Here is a 27,740-nt window from a genome sequence, read left to right as displayed (position 1 = left end):
TCACTGTAAAGCTGTCCTATTCTCTTCACACCAACAGCCTGGAGCCTGAATATTTTATTTCTAAGCGGTTTCAGCTGTAGTATTACTGGTGCTGCGTCATCATTTCCACAGAAAGTCTGGGGTTCAGTTGCCACAAGCGAGCAAATGTTACTGCGAGAATCCGCTCCACCAGCGGGCCTGCAATGTCAGGTTTTAAGGGAGGTACAGAATGGCACAGAGCTGCTCCGTTACCACTCACTCTCTGAAATCATCACCCGCTGTCACGCGCGCCAGACTGGCCCATCTGGCACTCGGGCGGGGGGGGGGTGGGGGGGGGGGTACTCTATGCCACCCCCAGCTCCACTCTGCTCCCAGTCATGTCCTCTTGAAGCGTTGGGCTGTTTGAACATTTTTACAAGAGCTATGTTTGTGCTCCAGTTTTATCCGGTCTATGCCCCTGTATCCATCTGCTCCCCCAGGGCATAGGCTACAGGCGTATGCGGGGTGGTGATCGGAGGTGCTGCAGGGGCCTCTGCGCCGGCTGGACCTCTGCTGGGGCCAGTGGATTCCAACACTGGAACAATCTCGGTTTACACCTTCAGGGGCAAAGGACAGTGCAATTGACTTGACTGGCCACGGGGTGTCACTATTGTATCAGGGTTTACTACATTCAGGACATCCGCCCACAAAGCACTCGCTCCAGGTGACTACGATGCTCCAATCTCTTGCCCTACTCCTTTGAGGTATCACATCATGCCATACTGTGACTGGACAGATGATGGCAGTGTTGTACCACAGTTTATCACACTGTGCCTAGTGCACATGCCCTTAACCTATGAGCTATCACTCAACGCAATAATGTGACTGGCCACAGGATGGCAGCGTTGTACCACAGTTTATCACACTGTGCCTACTGCACATGACCTTAATCTATGAGCTATCACTCAACGCCATAATGTGACTGGCCACAGGAAGGCAGCGTTGTACCACAGTTTATCACACTCTGCTCACTACGCACGTTCATGAAACACTCAGGCCTGTAGGTGCAATACTCCAATCTCGCTCCCCGCTTTCTGAGAGTCTAACCAGTGCTTTAAATGGGCCGGTACTGTCCAGTACGGAGTACCAGCACTTTTCTATTTTGAGAGGGAGTGTACCGGCACTTCCCAAGAGAAGTGTTATACTTTTAATTGGAGAGTACCAGCACTTCTCAGAAACAAGCAGGTACTCTGGTACAGAGTACCTGCACTTCTGTTTTTCAATTTCAAGCACTGAGTCCAACCAATGCTATATTGGGACTGGCCCCACTTAGCACTGTTGCACCTGGTTTCCTGACATTCTGTACCTCTGCCCATGAAACCCTCTGCTCCACAGGTAAATACTGCTCCAGACACTTGTTCTGTTCTGATTCTGTATCAACATTTAACCATCCGCCAGTGACGCACGCTGGTCAGAAAGTGACTTTACCAATCCCTTAAACCCGAGCTGAAGCCATACCGAGCAAGACCACTGACTCCACCCCCAGCTACACCATTAAGTAAGGCCTGCCCCAGCACTCTCAAGTGCTGGTGTTCGAGGCCCTCCTCCACCCGCAGGTTTCCCAGCTCCTCATCCCTAGTTGTCCAGTGGACCTCTGTCTCCTTCCTCTCGCTCCACTCTTTCACTCCTTTTCACTCGTTTTTCTACCCTCTTTTATTTTTCACCTTTCTGCACTTTTCTGCAGCTCTGCTCTTTTGTGCCTTATTTCTACTTATTTTCCCCATTTCCTTTATTTCCTTTTTTCCCCGCCGCTGCTGCCCCCGCAGCCCCTACCCCCAGCACGACCGTCCCAATCCAGCTTCCCTCCCCACCTCCCAGCTGTCCAGCCCTCCCCGACCCCTACTTAATGGCAGTCGCAGAGCAGGCGCACCACTGGCGCGCCACTGGCGTTCCAAAGGCAAGCCCATCTGCGCCTGTCAGTGACCCGACCGCGACCAGCGCCAGGAACTCTGGACCTTCGCCCCGCCAACGCTATGACTCAGCAGCATTCCACGCACTCCACTCAGGCTGCAACAACAACTGCAAGCAAGCATCACCAGCCGACACCCACGGACCTTTCAGCCATCACCGCTGCCGGCACTCCTGCAGCACCGCCAAGAACACAGACCCAGCGCAACCCGCCCGCAAGAACACAACCGAACCGAAGACCCTGCAATGCATCCTCCTCAACGCCCGATCCCTCCACAAGCACGCCACCAAAATCTGGGACCTCTTCGACAGCACCACCCCGGACGTAGCGTTCTTCACTGAAACCTGGACCAACACCACCTCAGGACCAGACATAGCCATCGCCATCCCCCAAGGATACAAGATCTTCAGGAAGGACCGCCGCACCTGCCCCGGAGTATGAATCGCCATTGTCCTCAAATCCAGCCTCCGCCTGAGCACACACGCCGCGACAAACCCACAGAACTCATGGAACTCCTTTAATTCAAGATACTGGCCAGCCCCACCGCCACCCTCCAAGGAACCCTCATCTACCAACCCCCTGGACCCCACAGACCTTTCGCCAACTCCATCACGGACATCATCTCCCCTCAGGCCATCGCATCCACCAACTACACCCTACTGGGAGACCTCAACTTCCACCTCGACAACCAACTGGACCCCAACACCACATCCTTCCTGGACAACCTCCCAACATTGGACTACGCCAGATCGTGACCGAACCCACGCACTCAGGACACACCCTCAAATCCCTCTTCACTACAGGAAACTACATCACCTTCAGCCGCACCATCGAACTCCAGTGGACCAACCACTGATGCGTCTACTTCGCCTTCAGAACACCCACCATCAACATACACCAGCACCTGCTCCCACAAAGAAACTGTACCAAAAATCACAGATGACCAGCTCACCTCCTCATTCAGCAATTCCACCCCAACCATCGCGGAAAACAATGACCCCAACACCGCAGCCCGAACCCTGCATAGATGGATCTCGGACAGCGCCAACACCATAGCCCCCCTCAAGAAAAACAACAATACCCGTGCCAAGAAAGACAGATGGTTTACCACCGAACTTCGAGAGTCCAGAAGCACTTGCAGCCACCTTGAAAAGGCCTACAGGAACATCAAATCCACAGAAGCCCACAACAGCCCACCAACGCCTACCATCAACTCATCAGAGAAACGAGGGGAAAAAAGCAATTGAAGACAATCTCCACCCACGTGCACAACAGCAAGGAACTCTTCAGCATCATCAAGGAGTTCACCCAACCCACCAGTGAGTCTTCCGACATCCCTCCCTCACAAGACGTCCGCAACAAACCAACACAGTAAACTCTTACCAACCACCCCCGATGCCCGGAAACCAGCGATTGACAACTAGACAGACCTCAACACTGAAGACAATGAAGCCAATCCACTCAGGGGCCCCCACGGAACCCTGCCCCCACCACATCCTCAACAGAGCCGCCAACACCATCGGACCAATGCTCTGCCACACCATCAACCGCTCCCTGGCGACCTTCTCGTTCCCAGATGACTGGAAACACGCCAAGGTCAACCCCGTCCTAAAGAAACCCTTGGCGGACCCCACCGACCTCAAAAAGTACAGACCCATCTCCCTGCTCCCGTTCCCAGCGATAGTCATCAAGAAAGCCATCAACAGCCAACTCGCCACATTCATTGAAGAACACAACATCCTCGACTCTTCCCAGTCTGGCTTCAGAAAAAACCACAGCACGGAAACCGCCCTCCTCGCTGCAACAGACGACATCCGCACCCTACTGGACAAAGGAGAAACAGTAGCCCTTATCCTCCTCGACCGCTCAGCGGCATTTGACACAGTCTCCCATGCACCCTAATATGCAGACTCTACGATGTAGGAATCCAGGACAAGGCCCTCGACTGGATCCGCTCCTTCCTCTCCAGCAGGACTCAGCGGGTCAGACTTCCCCCCCCCCCGCACCCTTTCCTCTCAGAAACTACACCTACCATCTGCGCAGTCCCTCAGGGCTCCTCCCTGAGCCCGACGCTCTTCAACGTCTACATGGCTCCACTCGCCCCCATTGTCAGAACCTACGGACTCAACATCGTGTCATATGCAGACGACACCCAACTCATTCTCTCCCTATCCAACGAGCCCAACACCGCCAGACACAGCTTTCGAGAAGGCATGGAAGCCATTGCCAAATGGATGAAAAACAGCTGCCTACAACTAAACACCAGCAAAACAGAAGTACTCATCATGGGCCCAAACTTCGATGCCTTGAGCGACACCTGGTGGCCCCCCCGGTCCTCGGACACCCACCAACCCCCATGGACCACGCACGCAACATGGGAATAGTCCTGGACTCAGAGCTCAAAATGGACCACCAAATCAACTCTGTCTCGTCTTCCTGCTACCACACCCTCCGCCTCCTTCGTAAGACCTTCAAATGGATCCCCCTCAAACACCGAAAGACTGTCACTCACACCCTGGTCACCAGCAGACTCGACTACGGCAACGCACTCTATGCCGGAATAAAAAAAAACCTCACCTGCAAGCTACAGACCATCCAGAACACCGCAGCAAGACTAGTCCTCAACCTGCCAAAACACTGCCACATCTCTCAGCACCTGCGCACACTCCACTGGCTCCCCATCGAGGCGAGAATCACTTTCAAGATACTCGCCCACGCACACAAGGCCCTCCACTGCACCGGACCAGCATACCTGAACAGCCGACTCAAATTCCATGCACCCCAAAGAACCCTATGATCAGCCTAGCTCTCCTATGCCGTAGTCCCCCGCACCAGAAAGACCAAATCGGGAGGCCGCTCCTTCTCCTTCCTCGCAGCCGTAGCATAGAAACGACCTTCCGCTCCACCTAAGACAGACAACATTGCTCCCCATCTACGCAAGAAACCTCAAAACCTGGCTCTTCGACAGACCCCCTCCTTGATTGAATGGAACAGTGAGTCTCCCTTCCATTCTGTTGTTGTTGTCTCCTCTGTTTTGATATGTTTTTGCTGGTTAGATGCTTTAGGCACTGTGCCACTGCTATTCAGTGCCACAGTGCAAGTGCTCCCTATGTTAAATTGATGTAACGGATTAGTGGCTCCATGATTGGCTTATTTGATTTACTTGTCAGACCCTAGTACAGTGCACCATGTGTGCCCAAGGCCTGTAAATCAAATGCTGCTAGTGGGCTTTCAGCACTGGTTGTGCCACCCACAGAAGCAGCTTGTAAAGTGTGTCTCAGGCCTGCCATTGCAGAACCTGTGTGCAGTCTAGTACTGTCATGTCGACTTGGTAAGTGCACCCACTTACCAGTCCCTAAACCTTCCCTTTTCTATATGTTAGTCACCCCTGAGGTAGGCTCTAGGAAAGTGTGCATTGTATGTGAAAGGTAGGACATGCCCTGATAGCAAATTAAAGCCAATTTCATTTTTCACTATTGCAAGGCTACCTGTCACAATAGGCCAGAATGGGCAATTTGATAATAACATCTTATAATCCTAAGTGACCCAGGGAACATGGTAGACAAACTAATTTAGTATGTCTGAACTCAGAATGATAAAATGCATCTTTAGTGAAGTTGGTTTTAAGATTGTGTTTGAAAATACCACTTTTAGAAAGTAGGTATTTTCTTGCCTAACCATCCAAGCCAGCCTCTGCTAGGTTGTGTATTCCATGTCTGGTTTGTGCGTGACAGGGGCTGAGGGGACTCCAGGAGACAGGGGGAGTCAGCACAAGGCTGAATAGACCTATCTGCATTTGGAGTGGTGGGCCTGAATAGGGCTGTGCCTGCCTTCCACAATGCTGGCTCCACCTCATGTGGTGTGTCTGATGACCCTGGCCCACACTGACAAAGGAATAAGGAATAAGGAATAAGTTGTGCACTGGCAGAATGCACCAGACTGGTGTGGACTAGGTGCAGACACTCTCTGCCTTCAGAGACAAAGGATTTCTGTGTATAAAAAGGGAGACCCAGACCCCTAAACTTTAGATCACGTCTGGACATCAAGACGGACCTTTTGCCAAGGAGAAGAACCAGAGAATCTGCAGGAGTTTTTGACTTCACCTGTGCCAGTTGTAATTGCTGGGCTTGGCCTGCAGTGGTTTCTTTTTTGCCAAGGAAAGGAGAAAGACTTTATTTTTGCAACTTTCATCATCTTGAGGAAGAATCTCCAAGGGCTTGAGCTGTGCTGGCCTCCTGCTGAAGTCTCAGCAATACAAGACTTCACCACCAGATCCCCCCTGAATTTCCTTGCTGGGAATTCTGTCTGCAGAAGTCTGCGTGGGAACTGGAAGCGCGACTCAACGAGAAGAAGCGTGTCGCTGTTGCATCATTGGAGAAGCGTGTCGCCACCAGAAGGGTCACAGTCGCATCACCGGAGAGGCGTGTCTCCGTCGCAGCTGTGTTTTGCCGAATCATCGGAGAAGCGTGTCACAGGGCCTGTCGCGGCTCCAAAGTTACAGAGTTGCCGGACGGCCGCTGGGCGTGCACGCATCATCTTCACGTTGTTGCATCGCATAAAGGGCGCCATTTTCCCGCATCGCACCGGATCGTCGCATCACAGCAAGGCTCCATTTTGTCGCATCGCAACCGGGCCGCAGCTCAAGATAGTCGCATCACCTCCTCTCAGGTAAGGAACAGACGCATCGCCTACTTTGAGCAAGCACTGAGGAACAGACTCATCGCCTCCCCCGAAGCAAGGAACCAACACATCGTTCTCCTTGCGAACCTTTTGTTTAACATGCGTGACGCATCCAAAGGTACGTTGTGGGAAACGTGTCACATTTACCATCTAAAGTGAGCTGAGTTTTTTCTACAATCTTAAAGTCATTTTCTTAATACTGTGTTGTGGATTTTTGTCATTTGGGTCTTGTGTTAAGTCTATATAAAGAATACTTATTTTTATAAAACCTGTGATGTGTCCATCTGTAGTGTTTTCACTGTATTGCTGTCCGTGTTCACAAATGCTTTCCACACTGCCTCGGAGATAAGCCATCCTGCTCATGCCAAGCTACCAAGGGGGTGAGCAGGGGTTATTTTAGGAATGTAACCCCCTTACTCTGACTAGAAGCAAGGGTCTCTATTTGGACAAAGGTGCAAGCCATTGCCAACTAGAGACCCCCAGTTCTAACAGTTCGTGTTTAGAAACTTTTTATAAATTCTCTCAATGCAGTGATAGAATTTGAATTACTGAAGCGCATTCGTATGTTAAAGAATACACTTTAAAAAAATGTTTTATCTGCTCCATCATATTTTAGCTCTATGTTTGTTGCATGACTTAAGTGCCAAATATGTTCAGGACTCGGTTCGTGCAGGGACTCTTAGAGCCAAGCCAGACCCTTGGCTTGGCTCTGCCTGTTAATTTGCTAGCTCGCCCACCTCTGCAGCACAGTGAATGTCTGCGATGTGTCAAGAGCTCACTGTACTCTGGGGTTTAGCCAATGAAACCCTCTGGCCTCTGTCTCTCTCTGCTGTCATTGGTTGCAATGCAGTTATCCCGCCTGCATTACACATCTAGGCCTTTGTCTGCCAATGGGGACTCTTCTGAATACAGTTAGTTCCCACTGCATCTCAATGCTTCCTCTCCTTCAACTTCCACCTTTCATCAGATATTTGGAAGGCCTTCAACTGCTTTGTTATTACCTGTTGTATGGTGCTCTACCAGGTTCAATTGTGTGCTTTATAAAACAATACAAAATTAATAAAGCTGCAGCACACCGTTTGAAGTATAGCGAAGACCACGTCTCTGAGGCAACAAGGGCTAGAAGGGGGCAGTGTGTTTGCACAGTCCTGGACCTCAGGTAAGGAAAGCCTCTAGTCAATTCTGCTATGTCAGTGTTTGCCAGCTCCCTCCTTCATCGCTGGGGGGATAGACCTGTATCGCATCGCCCAGAACCCTGGTGTAGCTAGAATGTGTACTTACATGAGTTGACGAGCTTGGAGTGCCGGCGGACCATATTGCTGCTCCTGTACGGGTCTTGACGCTTCCTGAAATGGATGATGGAGGGAAAAGACAGATTGAGACGAGGCATTTTATCTGGTGATAAAAGAAAGATGCCAGTGTGCGCTTTTACTATCCCTCCAACTCCTGGTTCAAGGCAGCCTCCCCCTGTCCTCTATACAAGATAATAGGGGTTTCCTCGTGAGCACCCCTGGGTTCTTTCCCTAGGTTTTAGGCCTCCGCCTTCTATGGGCACTGGGCACTCTTTGCAACCCCCCCCCCCAACCCCGTCTCCCATCTCTGTGCACCAGTCACTCTATGCCCCTCCCCCACTCCCTCACAACCTCCATCTGGTACTCTTTGCATCTGCCCCAGGCCCCATGCCCTCAGCCTGCTCTATGCATCAGACCCTCTTTGCAAATTCATCCCCCTCCACCTGATGTGTGCACCAGTCATTCTGTGCACCTCCCTCAACCCCCTACAGCTGCTCTATGCACCAGTCACTCTATGTACCTACCCCAACACCTTCCATCTGATATGTAAACCAGCCACCCATTCCACCTTCCACTCCCCAACCCCTACAATCTGATCTGTTCATCCTCCACTCTTTGCACCTCCCCACCCCCTTCAAAGTGTTCTGTGCACCAGCCACACTTTGAACTTCTGCTACCCGATCGCCACCACCTGCTCTGAACTCCAGCCACTCTTTGCACCTCCCCATCACCCAATCCCCTCCACCTGCCCTGTGCACTAGCACATCGGTACACTGCAGGACCGGTGTACTGGAGCACATGTGCATCACCACCTCTGTTGAATGGCTGTCCCATGCACCAGCTGCTCTTTGCACTGGATGACCTAATGCACCAGTCACACAGAGGTCCTACGCACCACCCAATCCTGTGCACCGGCCGTCCCGTGCACCAGCTGCTCTTTGCACTGGATGCCCTAGATGACCTATGCCCCAGTCACGCAGTGGTCCTATGCACCACCCAATCCTGTATACTGGCCATCCTGTGCACCACCCGATCCTGTGCACCGGCCGTCCCGTGCACCAGCTGCTCTTTGCACTGGATGCTCTGGATGACCTATGCACCAGTCACGCAGTGGTCCTATGCACCACCCAATCCTGTGTACTGGCCATCCTGTGCACCACCCGATCCTGTGCACCGGCCGTCCCGTGCACCAGCTGCTATTTGCACTGGATGCCCTGGATGACCTGTGCACCAGTCAAGCAGTGTTCCTATGCACCACTCAATCCTGTGCACCAGCCGTCCTGTGCACTGGCTGCTCTTTGCACTGGATGCTCTGGATGACCTATGCACCAGTCACGCAGTGGTCCTATGCACCACCCAATCCTGTACATCGGCCGTCCTATGGTCCTCAGTGAAGAAGCACCTCTTTGTGACCCTGGAGGTTTAAGCTCTATGTGGCCTCGTCTTACAGCCCCTCACAACATGGAGAATCCATTGCATGGTTTACTCCTCTGTCCTGGTAATTGAATCCAAGGTCCTTTGTATGTGCTGCTGCCTGTGTGTCTCCAGATCTGTCTGTATGTCTTTGTAAACCACTTATCTGTCTCCAAACGTATACATCGGTCTCCCTGCATATTCATCCATATCGGACTGCGCGGATGTCTTTGTCACATATGCATATGTCAGTGTCTTGTGCATGTGCACACATTAGTCTCTCACTGCCTCTGATGCATGTACACATCAGATACGCAAATGTTCACAGTGTCTCTCTGCATGCCTGTCTTTGTGATGTGTGTTAGTCCATGTATGTGCCTATTTACAAGGCTGTCCCCATATCTACCCATCTCTAGGTCTGCATGCATGTCACAGTCCCTTGTGTCTTCATGTCTACCCTTCTATGGGCCTGTCTGAAGGTCTCTTCACTCGCGTCAGTGTGTATAGGTCTCTAGAAGTCTGTGACCACATCGCCCATGTCAAATAGGACACGGTTTTTAGACGTAGGCAAATATGTGGTAACCTAATGGATTCTGGGTGTTCTTTGCTTGTTTTACCTGCATTGATCTAATTAGAGCGACACACCTGAAATCCATGATTTGTGGGTGAAAGTTTAGACAAAATATTGAATAATAAAATATTTTGTTATAAAAATATATCAAGAATATCATGTTGAGAAAAATATCGTCAACAGAAATATCGAATGTAAGACTATTAATTAAGTGCTTTTTATACTGTGGTCAGAAGTAAGGGTCGTTATAATATTGTTAAAAAATATTGTTTTTTATTGGTTAATTTATGTGTTTTTATATTTATTTGATTTTTTTGTTAATATGCTTAGTCAATTTTTATAATATATACACATTTTTCAAATTATTTTGTTAATGTATTTGCATTTAAGTTAATGGAGTGGGATGTTGGGTTTTTAGAGGGAACGGGTGGGGAGATTTAAATAAAGTGTTAATCATTTGCATGGATGTTACATTTTATTAAAGTTATTAATTACATTAGTATTAAGTTATTTAAATGTATAAATAATTTATTACATTTTGATGTACAATTTATACATTTCTTTGAATGTTATATCATTTTTTTTTAAACGGAATATCTGTGTTTATATAATAGAATATGTATCTGATTTGATGACTTCTAAAACAATGTAATATACAAGTTAAAGGTCATTGTAATTAATTTATTTCTTGTTACATTTTAATATAAAAAATGGTTTTATTTCAAATTCTTCATCTGTATTTGTAATAAAAAATGTGCATTTATCTACAATGTTAAAATTATTTAATATACTTTTTTGGCTTTAATTTATTATATTGTTTTAAATAAATACATTCTTAAAATATTTGTGTAAAAAACATTTAACAATTCATTTTTCCAATTATTTTTCATGAAGTTTAAATATCAATGTGTTTATGTATGTTGAATTGTTAGTTTGCCAATACAATTTATATGTATTACAGTATTTGTATTTTAACAGCCTATATTAACATTGATTCTTTATGCAAATCATTTAAAACAAAATATATTCATTTATTTTTAATTAAAAAAAACTTGTTTTACTTTGTAAAAAGTAGGTAATTGTGAATTAGTTTTATAGATTTGTGTTTTTACAACTGTATATTCATGTTACATATATTTGAATGGATCTACACAGTTCATAGGTGCCCTCAGTCTTTATACTGTGGTCTGCATGCAGCTGTGGAGCCCGGAAAAACATTGTAGAGAACTCTTGTTCAAAGGTCGAAAACAAGTTTACAGATTTTTCCAGATTCTAACAAGTGTTTTAGTAAGCAGCACCACTCCAAAAAAAATTCAGAGTACATTTTCCTAGCTCTCTGACCAAAAGCCAGGAGATTGTACTCTGAAACATGTCAGGGGTGGTACAGCTTATTAAATCACTTGTTAGCATCTAGAAAGGTCTGTGAACTTGTTTTTTTACTTTAAAACAATATTGTTTCAAAAAAATGACATTGGATATATGCTCTATTGCATACATAGCAATCAATAATAGGTTTATGTTATTATTTTGATAACTAATAGTATTTTGTTTCTATCTGGTACATATATTAATTAATATAATTATACATATTTAAAAAAATATATTAAATAATATATTTGTAAAATATATTTTTTAATACTGAAACCAGATTGTGAAGCGTGAAACAAATCATTCAAATTAACATGATTTTAAAGTTGCTTATTCACCACTTTTGCCGCAATTTTGGTGAAGAATGGTAGCTAAGAGATAGGATGCAGATTTTCTAACAATTGTGGATTCACTGACGGTTTTTAAAAAAAAAATAATTAATATTTTTAATTTTGATTTCCTTTGATTTTTCAGTTTTTCCAGAGAGTTGTTTTTAATAATTTTCAGGTTTTTTTTTGGTTCCCTAAGAATTTAGATTGCTTCAGTGGATATCTCATGTATCTGTATTATTTTTGCTTTTTTGGGATATGGGAGGCTTCTTTACATTTGTTTTTCCCTTTTTGGTGGATTATACTTTTCAGTATATCATGATGGAGGAAGATCAGCATCTATAAAACTGAGCCAAGTTATATTTAGTATATTTATTTTTGGGTGAGAAATGTTATATTCATTTATGATTTTTTATTTGATGTGATTATTGTTGTTTATTATATTCAATTTTATATTTATGTGTTTTATTTTCCTGTTTCCATATAATTTTAGTTATGTTATACATTTTGGTATTTGGTGACTCGTTTTTAACTTAATATACATACCAATTTTGCTCATAAGAATACTTTGTAATTTGCATTTTTTTTTATCTGATGTGTAGAAATAATGTGATTACTAATTAGTTAAAAATATTTATTTTACTGGTTTGGGTTTTTCTTCAGTTTATTTGGTGTTGTGCAGTTGGGTTTTTTACTTTCAATCTGGTTTAGTAGTTTGCAGTAACTGCTACTTTGTTTATTAGGTAGTAGGGCATATACAAATGGTATATTAGTGTTTTGGTATTCACCATTTATGGTGTATATCGGAGTAAATGGCTTGGGGCACATTTTGATGATCCATGTTTGATATTGAGCTAATTTGAGTTAATGTATGATACGTTCATCGTTGCCTAGGTTATCAATTAATCAGGTTTCTTGTAAAGTGCAACTACTCACCATAAGGATCTCAAGGTGCTGTGGGGGGAGGATTTGGGGGGGGGATCAGTCAGTCAGTCAGTGCATTTATATAGCGCACTACTCACCCGGAGGGTCTCAAGGCGCTTGGGGAGGGGGGGGTCCGCTACTGCTCGAACAGCCAGGTCTTGAGCTGCTTCCTGAAGGCGAGGTGGTCTTGGGTCAGGCGGAGGTGGGTCGGGAGGGAGTTCCAAGTCTTGGCGGCCAGGTAGGAGAAGGACCTTCCTCCTGTGGTGGCTCTTCGGATGCGGGGGACGGCGGCAAGGGCGTGGCTGGTCGATCGATGCTGGCGTGCGGGAGTGTAGAAGTTGAGGCGGCTGTTGAGGTATCTTGGGCCTTGGTTGTGTAGGGCTTTGTGTGCGTGGGTGAGGAGACGGAAGGTGATTCTCTTGTTGACCGGGAGCCAGTGCAGGTCTCTCAGGGGACTGGAGATGTGGCTGTGTCGGGGGATGTTGAGGATGAGTCTTGCTGAGGCGTTCTGGATCCGCTGGAGTCTCTTCTGGAGTTTGGCAGTGGTTCCGGCGTAGAGGGAGTTGCCGTAGTCCAGCCGGCTGGTGACGAGGGCCTGGGTGACCATCTTCCTGGTCTCGGTGGGGATCCACCGGAAGATCTTACGTAGCATGCGCAGGATGTTGAAGCACGACGAGGAGACGGCGTTGACTTGTCTGGTCATGGAGAGGGAGGAGTCCAGGACGAAGCCCAGGTTGCGTGCATGGTCTGTTGGTTTGAGTGCGCTGCCCAGGGCGGGGGGCCACCAGGAGTCGTCCCAGGTGGAGGGTGATGATCCCAGGATGAGGACTTCCGTCTTGTCTGAGTTCAGTTTCAGGCGGCTGTTCATCATCCACTCGGCTACGTCTTTCATCCCTTCGTGTAGGTTGGCTCTGGCGGTGGCGGGGTCGTTGGTGAGGGAGAGGATCAGCTGGGTGTCGTCTGCGTAGGAGATGATGTTATGGTTGTGTTGGCGTGCGATGGCCACTAGGGGGCTCATGTAGACGAGGGTGGGGCTGAGCGATGATCCTTGTGGTACGCCGCAGGTGACTTCGGTGGCTTCTGATCTGAACGGGGGGAGGCGGACTCTCTGTGTCCTTCCGGAAGGAGATGATCCATTCTAGTGCCTTCTCCTGGATTCCGACGTTGCTGAGGCGCTGCACTAGGGTTCGGTGGCAAACAGTGTCGAATGCCGCGGAGAGGTCCAGGAGGATGAGGGCCGCTGTTTCTCCGTTGTCGAGCAGGGCTCGAATGTCATCGGTGGCTGCGATGAGGGCGGTCTCGGTGCTGTGGTTGGCCCGGAAGCCAGACTGCGAGAGGTCGAGGGATCCGTTCGCCTCGAGGAAGGCGGCCAGCTGCTTGTTGACGGTCTTCTCGATGACTTTGGCCAGAAACGGGAGGAGCGAGATGGGGCGGTACTTTTTGAGTTCAGTGGGGTCCGCTGATGGTTTCTTCAGTAGAGCGCTGAGTTCGGCGTGCTTCCAGCTTTCCGGGAAGGTAGCGGTGTCGAAGGAGGTGTTGATGATGTCCCGCAGGTGGGGTGCGATGACAGCATCGGCCTTGTTGAAGACGTGGTGGGGGCAGGGGTCGGATGGAGATCCGGAGTGGATGGAGTTCATCGTGCAGATGGTGTCTTCGGTGCTGATCGGGGTCCAGGCGCGGAGGGTGGTGGGGTGGGGCGTTGATGCGGTCGTGTGGTGCGTCGGTTGTGTGCTGAAGCTGTTGTGTATGCCTGCGATCTTGTTGTGGAAGTAGGAGGCGAGGGAGTTGTAGAGGTCTTGTGATGGGGTGATGTCGTTGTTTCCGGCGTTGGGGTTGGAGAGCTCTTTGACGATGTTGAAGAGTTCCTTGCTGTTGTGTGCGTTGTTGTCCAGTCGTTCCTTGAATGCTGTTTTCTTGGTGGTGTGGATCAGTTGGTGGTGTTTTCGGGTGGCGAGCTTGAGGGTGGTCATGTTGTCTGGTGTAGGGTCTCTGCGCCAGGCTTTCTCGAGGGCTCGGCAGTTCTTCTTGGAGCTCTTGAGTTTGTCGGTGAACCATGGGGCTTTCTTGCTGCCGGGTCTGCTAGGCGGGGTCCTCAGAGGGGCGAGGTCATCTGCGCAGTTGCTGATCCACTTCGTGAGGTTGTTGGCGGCCTGGCTGGGGTTCGCAGAGCTGGCGGGGGGGTCCTGACTCAGGGATGCGGCGAGCTGGTCTGCTGTGATCTTGTTCCAGCTTCTGCGTGCAACCTGTTGCTGGTGGTGGTGGATCGTGTTCTTTCTGAAGCTGAAGTGGACGCAGCTGTGGTCCGTCCAGTGGAGTCCGGTGGCGTGGCTGAAGGCGATGTCCTTGCTGGAGGAGAAGACGGGGTCGAGTGTGTGTCCGGCGTAGTGGGTGGGGGTGGTCACCAGCTGCTTGAGATCTTGTATCCGTCCGGGATGGCGATGGCGATGTTGGGCGCTGAGGAGGCGTTCATCCAGGTTTCCGTGAGGAAGGCGACGTCTGGTGATGTTGTGTCGAGCAGGTTCCAGAGCTCAACGGCGTGTCTGGATTGTCTGCAGTTCAGTCAAAGAGCCAGGTCTTGAGGTCCTTCCTGAATTGAGGCAGTGACAGTGATTGCCTGAGGTGTAGAGGCAGGGAGTTCCAGGTCTTCAAAGTGAGTTAGGAGAAGGATCTTCCTCGGACCGAGGTCTTGCAGATCCGTGGGTTGGAGGTCAGGGCCAGGTGGGCAGAGCTGAGATGTCCGGTGGGTGTGTAGAAGGAGAGGCGATGGTTGAAGTATGCAGGTCCAGCGTTGTGGATGGCTTCGTAGGCATGCGTGAGGAGCTTGACGGTGATTCTTTTGTTGATTGACAGCCAGTGGAGGTCTCTCAGGGGGCTGGTAATGTGGCTGCAGCAGGGGATGTTCAGCATGAGTCTGGTGGAGGCGTTCTGGATGTTCTGCAGTTTCTTTAGGAGTTTGTGGGTGGTGCCAGTGTAGAGTGTATTGCCTTAGTCTAGTCTGCTGCTAACAAGCGCATGGGTGCCTGTTTTCCTGGACTTGGTGGGGATCCACTTTAAGTTCTTCTGAAGAAGGCGGAGCGTGTGGAAGCAGGAGGACAAGACGGTGTTGATTTGGCGGTTCATTGAGAGCGAGGAGTTTAGGAAAATGCTGAGGATTTGTGCGTGGTCCGTGGGATTCCGAGCACTGCAGTTATCATATAAGAGAAAGGGTTGCTCAATAGGCTTGATAGGTAAGTGTCCAGGAATGTGCTTATACTGACATCTTCTGGGCGAAGGGGGATTGACAGTGGTGGCGTTTTTAGTTCATGCTACTAAGCGTGTCAAGGTGGGTAAAGGTGGTAATCGCACTGTGATATCATCAAGAACTTTGGGAAGTACATCTTTGAATATTTTAGCTGTGGTCTTTTGGGACTAGGGCTTGCATCTGAGATTTTGTAGTGCAGGCCTTACTTCGAGCTCTGTGAAATGATGGGAATCGCTCTGCGTCTTTACATTGATAACAGCCCCATCTTCTGCAGCGTCTCTGCCACAGCATGCATTAGAATAAGATTGAATACATTTCCCGTGGACTGTCTCTGTGCCCGCTTTGCTGTAAGTGGAGCCCTCGTGAGAGGAGACGCAGCTGCTCTCTCTCATTTTATCCGTAAATAGCATAATGTGAAAAACGTCTCATCATATCAAGTATTGCATGTCATCTCTTTAACATTAACATGCAAAATGATCCGTTTTGTCTTCTATTTGAAATGAGACTCTTTATTTTAGGTGTTTCCAGTGGGGGTTCCTCCAATGGGAGTCAGGTGCTTCGTTTTCTGTTGGAGAAATAAAAGCGCTCTGTTTTATTTAAAACGTTTGTTTGTTGGTCTCTGGCGACGGCTGAGTGACTTTAGTTCGTTTCTACATGTTTTAGGGCGAGTTTGGGTTTAGGAAGTGTTTTAATTAAATTACGTCTCTGTGACCTGCAAATGTTTCTCCATGTGCCTGTCCCTGTGACATGTGTATGTTTCTCCATGTGCCAGTCTCTGTGGCATGTGTGTGCAGGTTTCTCCATGTGCCTGTGATGTGTGCACGGGGCAATTGGTGTACGCATGGTCCAAGCCCTTACCTGTGCACCCTCACCCACCGGTCCCAGCCTCTCTGGAGGCAGGTGCTGGAGCCAGGACTGCATGGGCGCTCTGACCCCTACCCTCTGCCTCCCCCAGATGGGACAGGATATGGAGCTGTAGACGTCACTCACCTGAGCTGCACAGGATCCGAAGTGCTGGAATCCATGCCCTGGGCTGGCCGAGCAGCCTCTGCAAGGAAAGAAGATTCCTGCATGTCAGACACTTTCCACTGCAGCTCCCCATAGACAACCCCCTGCTATTCACCTATCCTCACAGCTCTCTCCCTACAGCTCCACCACAGCTCTCTCCGTACAGCTCCACCACAGCCCTCCCCGTACAGCTCCACCACAGCCCTCACAGCTCTCTCCCTACAGCTCCACCACAGCTCTCTCCCTGCGACTCCACCACAGCTCTCTCCCTGCGACTCCACCACAGCCCTCTCCCTACAGCTCCACCACAGCCCTCTCCCTACAGCTCACAGCCCTCTCCCTACAGCTCCACCACAGCCCTCTCCCTACAACTCCACCACAGCCCTCACAGCTCTCTCCCTACAGCTCCACCACAGCTCTGTCCCTACAGCTCCACCACAACCCTCCCCGTACAGCTCCACCACAGCCCTCACAGCTCTCTCCCTACAGCTCTCTCCCTGCGACTCCACCACAGCCCTCTCCCTGCGACTCCACCACAGCCCTCACAGCCCTCTCCCTACAGCTCCACCACAGCCCTCTCCCTACAGCTCACAGCCCTCTCCCTACAGCTCCACCACAGCCCTCTCCCTATAACTCCACCACCACAGCCCTCTGCCTACAACTCCACCACAGCCCTCACAGCTCTCTCCCTACAGCTCCACCACAGCTCTGTCCCTACAGCTACACCACAACCCTCACAGCCCTCTCCCTACAGCTCCACCACCACTCTCTCCCTACAGCTCCACCACAGCCCTCTCCCTACAGCTCCACCACAGCCGAGGCCCACACACCAACACCTATAGCTCCTTCAGGATGAGTGTTCCCACATCATTTCCTACAGACCCTCACTCTTCTCCCCCATAGATCATTCCATACATACTATTCAACAGAGCTCCCTCCCACCCAGCACTCACTATTGCATAGAGCTTCCTCACACTCCTCATCCATGGAGCTCACTCAGAGACGTCTCTCAAGCTCTGTTATCTCCCAGAGACCGCACTCATCCTCTCTTCTATAAAGCTCTCTCATAGACAGCACTCATCCTCTATTCTATAGAGCTCTCTCAGGCAGCACTCATCCTCTACTCCAGAGAGATCTCTCAGACAGCACTCACCCTCTACTCCAGAGGGATCCCTCATAGACAGCACTCACCCTCTACTCCAGAGAGCTCTCTCATAGACAGCACTCATCCTCTACTCCAGAGAGATCTCTCAGACAGCACTCATCCTCTACTCCAGAGAGCTCTCTCATAGACAGCACTCATCCTCTACTCCAGAGAGCTCTCTCAGACAGCACTCATCCTCTACTCCAGAGAGCGCTCTCATAGACAGCACTCATCCTCTACTCCAGAGAGCTCTCTCAGACAGCACTCATCCTCTACTCAAGAGAGCTCTCTGAGACAACACTCACCCTCTACTCCAGAGGGATCCCTCATAGACAGCACTCATCCTCTACTCCAGAGAGCGCTCTCGTAGACAGCACTCATCCTCTACTCCGGAGAGCTCCCTCAGAGACAGCACTCATCCTCTACCCCAGAGAGCTCTCTCGTAAACAGCACTCATCCTCTACTCCAGAGAGCGCTCTCGTAGACAGCACTCATCCTCTACTCCAGAGAGCGCTCTCGTGGATAGCACTCATCCTCTACTCCAGAGAGCTCTCTCATAGACAGCACTCATCCTTTATTTCATAGAGCACTCTCAGAGACCGAGCTTTCTCAGAGATAGCTCTCATTCTCGGTTATCTCTCAGAGACAGCATTCACCCTCTATTCCATAGAGCTCTCTCTCAGAGACAGCGCTCATCCTCTATAACGTAGAGCTCTCTCAGAGACAGCACTCACTCTCTATTCTGTAGAGCTCCCTCAGACGCAGCGCTAATCCTCTATAACTTAGAGCTCTCTCAGAGATCGCAGTCGCCCTCTATTCCATAGAGCTCCCATACAGACAGCACTCACCCTCTATTCCATAGAGCTCCCTCAGAGACAGCACTCATCCTCTACCCCAGAGAGCTCTCATAGACCGCACTCATCCTCTACCCCAGAGAGCTCCCTCAGAGACAGCACTCACCCTCTATTCCTTAGAGCTCCCTCAGAGACAGCACTCACCCTCTATTCCGCAGAGCTCCCTCACAGACAGTGCTCACCCTCTATTCCATAGAGTTCCCCCAGAGACAGCACTCACCCTCTATTCCATAGAGCTCCCTCACAGACAGTGCTCACCCTCTATTCCATAGAGCTCTCTCAGAGACAGCACTCACTCTCTATTCTGTAGAGCTCCCTCAGAGACCGCGCTCATCCTGTATAATGTAGAGCTCTCTCAGAGATCGCAGTCGCTCTCTATTCCATAGAGCTCCCTCATAGACCGCACTCACCCTCGATTCCATAGAGCTCCCTCAGAGACAGCACTCACTCTCTATTCTGTAGAGCTCCCTCAGACGCAGCGCTAATCCTCTATAACTTAGAGCTCTCTCAGAGATAGCAGTCGCCCTCTATTCCATAGAGCTCCCATACAGACAGCACTCACCCGCTATTCCATAGAGCTCCCTCAGAGACAGCACTCATCCTCTACCCCAGAGAGCTCTCATAGACCGCACTCATCCTCTACCCGAGAGCTCCCTCAGAGACAGCACTCACCCTCTATTCCTTAGAGCTCCCTCAGAGACAGCGCTCACCCTCTATTCCGTAGAGCTCCCTCACAGACAGCGCTCACCCTCTATTCCATAGAGTTCCCTCAGAGACAGCACTCACCCTCTATTCCATAGAGCTCCCTCACAGACAGTGCTCACCCTCGATTCCATAGAGCTCTCTCAGAGACAGCACTCACTCTCTATTCTGTAGAGATCCCTCAGAGACAGCGCTCATCCTGTATAATGTAGAGCTCTCTCAGAGATCGCAGTCGCCCTCTATTCCATAGAGCTCCCTCATAGACAGCACTCATCCTCTACCCCAGAGAGCTCTCATAGACAGCACTCATCCTCTACCCCAGAGAGCTCCCTCACAGACAGCGCTCACCCTCTATTCCATAGAGCTCCCTCACAGACAGCGCTCACCCTCTACTCCCTGGAGCTCCCTCACAGACAGCTCCCTCACAGACAGCGCTCACCCACTATTCCATAGAGCTCCCTCAGAGACAGCGCTCACCCTCTATTCCGTAGAGCTCCCTCACAGACAGCGCTCACCCTCTATTCCAGAGAGCTCCCTCACAGACAGCGCTCACCCTCTATTCCATAGAGCTCCCTCAGAGACAGCACTCACCCTCTATTCCATAGAGCTCCCTCACAGACAGCACTCATCCTCTACCCCAGAGAACTCCCTCACAGACAGCACTCACCCTCTAGTCCATAGAGCTCCCTCACAGACAGCACTCACCCTCTATCCCATAGAGCTCCCTCACAGACAGCACTCACCCTCTAGTCCATAGAGCTCCCTCACAGACAGCGCTCACCCTCTATTCCAGAGAGCTTCCTCACAGACAGCGCTCACCCTCTATTCCATAGAGCTCCCTCAGAGACAGCGCTCACCCTCTATTCCATAGAGCTCTCTCAGACAGCACTCACCCTCTATTCCATAGAGCTCCCTCAGAGACAGCGCTCATCCTCTAAAACGTAGAGCTCTCTCAGAGACAGCACTCACCCTCTATTCCATAGAGCTCCCTCAGAGACAGCGCTCATCCTCTATAACGTAGAGCTCTCTCAGAGACAGCACTCGCACTCTATTCCATAGAGCTCTCTCAGAGACAGCACTCACCCTCTATTCCATAGAGCTCCCTCAGAGACAGCGCTCATCCTCTAACGTAGAGCTCTCTCAGAGACAGCACTCACACTCTATTCTGTAGAGCTCCCTCAGACGCAGCGCTAATCCTCTATAACTTAGAGCTCTCTCAGAGATAGCAGTCACCCTCTATTCCATAGAGCTCCCATACAGACAGCACTCACCCTCTATTCCATAGAGCTCCCTCAGAGGCATCACTCATCCTCTACCCCAGAGAGCTCTCATAGACCGCACTCATCCTCTACCCCAGAGAGCTCCCTCAGAGACAGCACTCACCCTCTATTCCGTAGAGCTCCCTCCGAGACAGCGCACACCCTCTATTCCGTAGAGCTCCCTCACAGACAGCGCTCACCCTCTATTCCATAGAGCTCCCTCAGAGACAGCACTCACCCTCTATTCCATAGAGCTCCCTCACAGACAGCGCTCACCCTCTATTCCGTGGAGCTCCCTCACAGACAGCACTCACACTCTATTCTGTAGAGCTCCCTCAGACGCAGCGCTAATCCTCTATAACTTAGAGCTCTCTCAGAGATAGCAGTCACCCTCTATTCCATAGAGCTCCCATACAGACAGCACTCACCCTCTATTCCATAGAGCTCCCTCAGAGGCATCACTCATCCTCTACCCCAGAGAGCTCTCATAGACCGCACTCATCCTCTACCCCAGAGAGCTCCCTCAGAGACAGCACTCACCCTCTATTCCGTAGAGCTCCCTCCGAGACAGCGCACACCCTCTATTCCGTAGAGCTCCCTCACAGACAGCGCTCACCCTCTATTCCATAGAGCTCCCTCAGAGACAGCACTCACCCTCTATTCCATAGAGCTCCCTCACAGACAGCGCTCACCCTCTATTCCGTGGAGCTCCCTCACAGACAGCTCCCTCACAGACAGCGCTCACCCTCTATTCCATAGAGCTCCCTCAGAGACAGCGCTCACCCTCTATTCCGTAGAGCTTCCTCACAGACAGCGCTCACCCTCTATTCCAGAGAGCTCCCTCACAGACAGCGCTCACCCTCTATTCCATAGAGCTCCCTCAGAGACAGCACTCACCCTCTATTCCATAGATCTCCCTCACAGACAGCACTCATCCTCTACCCCAGAGAACTCCCTCACAGACAGCACTCACCCTCTAGTCCATAGAGCTCCCTCACAGACAGCACTCACCCTCTATCCCATAGAGCTCCCTCACAGACAGCACTCACCCTCTTGTCCATAGAGCTCCCTCACAGACAGCGCTCACCCTCTATTCCAGAGAGCTTCCTCACAGACAGCGCTCACCCTCTATTCCATAGAGCTCCCTCAGAGACAGCGCTCACCCTCTATTCCATAGAGCTCCCTCACAGACAGCGCTCACCCTCTATTCCATAGAGCTCCCTCACAGACAGCACTCATCCTCTACCCCAGAGAGCTCTCATAGACCGCACTCATCCTCTACCCCAGAGAGCTCCCTCACAGACAGCGCTCACCCTCTAGTCCATAGAGCTCCCTCAGAGACAGCACTCACCCTCTATTCCATAGAGCTCCCTCACAGACAGCGCTCACCCTCTATTCCATAGAGCTCCCTCACAGACAGCGCTCACCCTCTATTCCATAGAGCTCACTCACAGACAGCGCTCACCCTCTAGTCTATAGAGCTCCCTCACAGACAGCGCTCACCCTCTAGTCTATAGAGCTCCCTCACAGACAGCGCTCATGCTTGGTTTTAATGAGGTCCATCACATCCAGTGAGCGACCTCTTCCTTGCATCCAACCCTTGTAGGACTTCTTCACTACTTCACCTCCCACCTGCCTTCTACCAGTAAGTGGAAGTTCCCTGTCACCTGGAGCAAACACCACCTTCTCACACAGGACCCCTTCCAGTCACTCCACTGTGATATCCTATAGACATTGGAACAAGTTCAAGGGGGAGGATCTGGAAACCCTCCTTATTACAAGCAGACACTGGAGATGCTAAACTTGGATAAGAAGCAATAGGACTGCATGTCTTCAGCATTTGGTAAAATAATGGGTCAGAAAACATTAAAAAAATAAAATAAAGAAAAACACCTCAGATGAATGAAGATTTAACCCCTTCGGTGCTCATGACGGAATGGTTCCGTCATGACCCACGGTTGAGCTGTGCTCATGACGGAACCATTCCGTCATGACCACACCCGCGCAAGATTCCGTCAGCACAGCGGCGGAATCTGCGCAGCATCGAAGGGGTTAAAAAAGATACAAGCACAAAATGTCAAGACTTCAATGCACCTCACACAAACACATTCACTCAGACTTTACAGCATGCTTACATCATATACGAGGGCGTGGGGTCTGCGGAAGGCACTCCAGAGCCTGGTCACCTTCTTCAAGGTTATTAGTATAGCCAATGGGTTTCAGGGTGCCCCACTGCTGGGGTGTAGAACACTGACATGCCAGGATAAACCCTGGGGCAGTAAACTGATGCACTTCCCCCCACTGCACATCCGCAGCGCCAGCACACCATGCGTCAGACCACCTGCCCTGCATAAACCCCACGCTGTCACTGACATTTACAGACTCTCGATACTCCTCAGGAGGCCCATAGAGATGCTGGTGCTGTCCTCCTATGGTACCAGTACACTGCTTTTTGGGTCATGCAGTGAGTGACCCAGTTGAGTGTGAGCGGATATGGGGGCTTCAGGGTCAGCAGAAATCACTAACGCTGCATGTTCATCAGTACCAATCTTCTGACTGCCTTATCTTGGCAGCCCCACCCTGCTATCCTTTGCAGTCACCGGTGGGGCTCTCTCCTTTCTCGTATCAGGAGTGGCCATTCTGGATTGGGCTAGTCACATTTGAGTGAGGTCACAGGCCTCTGAGGCCAGGACCATTTTCTCATCTCTGTAACATCCCTGGAGAGGTAATCTCCACAATCACACCTTCTGCTGGTGATTGTTCGGTACTACAGGTAGCTTCAGTTCTACAACCTGACTTGGGAGGTCTTTATTCAAGGATATCAAGGTGTCTTGGCTGAATTTGTCGTCTGCGTTCATCCTGCCTCTTATTCCTTTTGTTCTCATTTTGTATGTCTTAGGCTAGATCTTCACGGCGACTCCTCTTCCCTGAGGTGAATGCGAGTGGTAATTCCAGAATGTCACACTGTCCCGGCCACCTACTATGGAGCTGGCAACGATGGACTCTCATGCAAGAACTCAAGGGGGATCAGACTCTCGCTAATTACCATGGAGACCACCACGGCCACCACCAGCAGGGACCATAATTCGATTCAAGATAAACTGGCTGGTATCAGGATGCAACTGACTTCATTAGAATGCCGGAATACCGATCTGACAGATTGGTTCTCAACACTTTCAGATTGGAGCAACAAGATCCAGTGGCAGCTGGTGACCTTTAAAAGTGGTGAGGCATAATCCTTGGTTCGAATTCCAATGAGCTTCTTCTTTAAGGGTTCTCTCACACTTTCTTGCACAAAGGGCCTCATTTACTAAGATACTGCATAAGGCAGTACCGCAGGTCTTTTTGAAGTGGTGCTCTATGCCAAATCAAAAGGGCAGGAATGCGCTGTATTTACAAGATACGGGGGATTGCTGTCCTTTCAGCTGACACACAATTTGGTGCCTAGTGCCAACACAGGCATCCTTGTTCTGCATTGTTGGCAGGATTGTTTTTGTGCAGGAAGGGGCACCTTCCTGCACAAAAACAATCCATGGAGTCCTTGTCCTCATTCGATGTGTGCTGCAGAATGCAACACACATAGAAACAGGAAAAAACTAGGAGAAATTAAAATATTCCTCCTCATTGCACCTGCTCTGGGGAGGCGTAAGGGTTTGGCACTGCCCCAGGTTTACGTGACTTTGGAAATCTGGTCTGCATCAAAATCTATGGGTTTTGCATGGACTGACCCACCGCAACGCCCATGGAACGCCTCCCTGACACAGAGTAGGGCATGCAGTGCTTTGTAGCTTTGTCTTACTCCATATTTAAGAGCCCATGCAAAGCCACATAGAGTGTCAACTCATAGATATGATTGAGAGGCTTGCACCGGTGGTGCAGACCGCTTGTAAATAACCCCCTAAGTTCATTGCCTCACCTTGACTCATTCTCACTCTGTCTCACTAATTTATGCAGTCTCACTCATTCTACTCTGACCCACTCTGTCTCACTCAGTCACACTCATTCTCACTCATAATTAATTACTCATTACTGTGCCTCACACACAGTACACAAAGTTACACACACAGTACACAAAGTTACACTCAGATACACTCACTGTCATTCTCACTCACTCACATTCATTCTTACACATACTCGTCCTTACTGTAATTCATTCTTACTCCTTCACTGACACTCTCTCATCAATTTACACCCAGACATGCTCACAGTGCTGGAATGGCGCAGGCACCTTCATGCACCTGTGTCAGCAGTCATACAATGTCACTAGCTGCCTCAGTTTGTTACAGGACCCAAAGCAGGTCTGTATTTTATTTTTATTGTACCCAAGAGAGAATAATTATTCACTCTTGATACAATCAAATGGACCACAAAACAAGGAGGGTGTAGTGTAGCTGCGGAGTACATAAAGGAGAGCCACCACTGGTCCAGGGACACCCATCCATGCACTCAGTCATCAATCCTTTCACTTATCCATCTTTACATACATCCTTGCACTCATCCATACATATTTTCACTCCATCCATTCATCCACTCATCCATCCTTTCACTCATTCTTCCATCCTTTCTTTCATCATTGATTGATGCATCATTTCACTTCTCCATCCATTCACCCTTTCAATCCACCCTCCCTTTCACTCATACAACCTCTCTCCCTTGAATTTTTCCATTCTTTCATCTTTCATTCTTCCATCCATCCTTTCACTCATCCATCCATCCTCCCTTTCTTTCACTATCTCACCCTCCTAAGTTCATTATGAGCCTCTGTCTGCCAAGCTGCAGAAGAGGCCCGTCCCCTCAGTAGCTGCTAAAGCAGGGATAGGGTTGGGAGAGGACGATGCCCCTGATGCAGAGGTTAACCTGCACACCAACAGTGCAATTGTTGTCCACAGCTGGTTCCTTCCTTCTCTTGGGCCTCTACAGTTGATATAAGGAGCACTCTATGTGCTCAGCTCCATAACGTTTTCAAAGTGAAACCAAATGCAGTACTTAACGTGTGTTACTACCAGGAAAGCAGCCCCCTGCACTACTCCTAAGGCCTGTACCTCCAGGATAATCAACAACTTTTGCCACTCACTTCTTCCTGGTCATTATCAGCCTGCCCCACCCCCATCCACTGAAGCGCATGAAGTTTGTAACTCCTCCCAGGGCACTGTTCATGTGCCCCAAAAGCAACCGGATCCATGCCCTTCTAATTCAGAACTCCCTCTCGTGATGTCACTGCTATAGCTTGTGCCTGCAGGTCGAAGAAAACCTCGCCCCGCTGGCGCTTGCACAGTAGGACATCTGCAAAGTTTACTAGAGTTCACCCAGGAGATTCAGCACACCGCCTCAGAGCAGTAGTTTGTTTTCACCTGCTCTGTTTATTTTCCCTGTTCTTGCCTTTTCCTCAAGGGTGGCAGGGCAATGCCCCTTTTGCCCATTGACAACAGTGGCCCCAGACAATATCTGGAATCTAAAAAAAGGTGATAGATCTTGAAGACAGGAGGAGAAGGAACAATGTCCGCATCTTTGGTTTGCCAGATCTTGACAAAGGAATAGATCTGGTGTGCCACTTGGAAACTTTATTTATCACCTTCAAGGGGTCGACATTAGATGCCCCACTTGAACTTCAGGAGGCGCACTAACTTTTGAGGCTTTAGCCAATGGACGAATGTCTTCCATTGTTACTGCATGTCTGTTCCATCAACAACATGTTCGACTTCCCCTTCATGCTCACAAGACCCAGGGTCCGGTTTAAACAACTGCCCAGTTTCCTTTTCTCCAGGCTATGCCTCTGATACCAGCATTGTAAGGAAGAACTGTTGGCCTTGCACCCTGAAGTAGGGAAACTCAATGCCTGCTATGGTCTTTGGGAACCGGCTATTATGGTAGTGACGCTAGATGGAAAAAACAAGGGAATACCATGATCCGGAAGACCTGAACAGTTTCCTGACAAACATGGCAGACACGAAGATGTATATAGTGGGCTCTTCATAAATTGACAATGGGCAGCACTCGCAGGACCGCCATGCAAAACCAAGAAAAAAAATATATCTACTGCACTCGCAGCCTCCATGTATAAGAAATGCACCCAGAGACAGAACTGCAGACCACACTCCTGTGAAGCTGAGGGATAAACCCTGCTCCCCAATAAAGCCATAGCAATTTTCTCTTCCCCACAACTTGTCTGTCCACCGCCACAGTGCCTCCTGTTTGGATACACGATCTGCTTTTTGGTACCCCTGGTACCATCCTACTTATGTTGATGCTACGGGCATGATCATCAGAATGTAATCTGCCCGGTTAAAGCTCCACCAGGGGATCAGTCACAGTTCTGCTTCTGCACTTTGTCGCCTCAACTCCATTCCTTTACCCATACCATTGCATCATGGCAGAGGTCATACGTGGTCAATGACTTTAATTCTATTTATCTTACTCTTCTCTTTCGTGCAATGAAAGAAGGTATTGGCCTACTTAGAACACGGTTGCCCCGATATTGCATTGCTGCAGGAAACACTTGATATGATAAGCTCCAACAGGACTGAGCGGCTAAGGTTGCCTATGATGCTTGCTCACGTACACCGTCCTCAGTCTACCTTCCCACCCGTACCACCACCTCGTACAAGAAGAGAGGAGTAGCCACTCTCATCCACAAACATCTCCACACAAGTATCTTAAAGACATGAACCGATGTAGAAGGGCACTACGGTTTGGATAAGGCCGAACATGGATAAGGGCGCCTTTCTCTCCATTCTTAATGGACATTGTGTGGAGTTTGGTCAAACTCTACTGCCCATTGGAGGAGATTGGAACATAACAATTGATCCGGTCCATGATCAATCTGGCAAACCAGATCTTAGTAATAAGAGAGACCGAAATGTTACGGGATCTGATGGATGACCACGGTATGAGAGACTCTTGGCATTTGTTCCACCCCACTGGTAGGGGATATACCTAGTTCTAATGCCCACATAAATGAAAACAAGAACATTTTTTTTTGCCAGCTCTTACCTGCTCCCAAAAGTAGGGCTTGTGCGATATGGCCAATG

General features: G+C 49.5%; 1 protein-coding gene across 3 annotated transcripts in view; it reads right to left on the bottom strand.

Moving 5' to 3' along the window:
• LOC146813606 (uncharacterized) overlaps positions 1–27,740 on the bottom strand; it is a 435,136-nt gene that overhangs the window by 215,727 nt on the left and 191,669 nt on the right. For all 3 annotated transcript variants that reach the window (XM_085620351.1, XM_085620350.1, XM_085620352.1), the window contains 2 exons: positions 16,736–16,793; positions 7,889–7,953 (listed from right to left, as the gene is read on the bottom strand). In XM_085620351.1, the coding sequence (XP_085476477.1) occupies positions 7,889–7,953; positions 16,736–16,793 (123 nt within the window). The remainder of the gene's footprint in view (positions 1–7,888; positions 7,954–16,735; positions 16,794–27,740) is intronic.

The sequence above is a fragment of the Triturus cristatus genome, chromosome 7 (genome assembly GCF_964204655.1).
Source record: "Triturus cristatus chromosome 7, aTriCri1.1, whole genome shotgun sequence".
Classification (NCBI taxonomy): Eukaryota; Metazoa; Chordata; class Amphibia; order Caudata; family Salamandridae; genus Triturus; species Triturus cristatus.
This window is presented reverse-complemented; position numbering and strand designations above follow the sequence as displayed.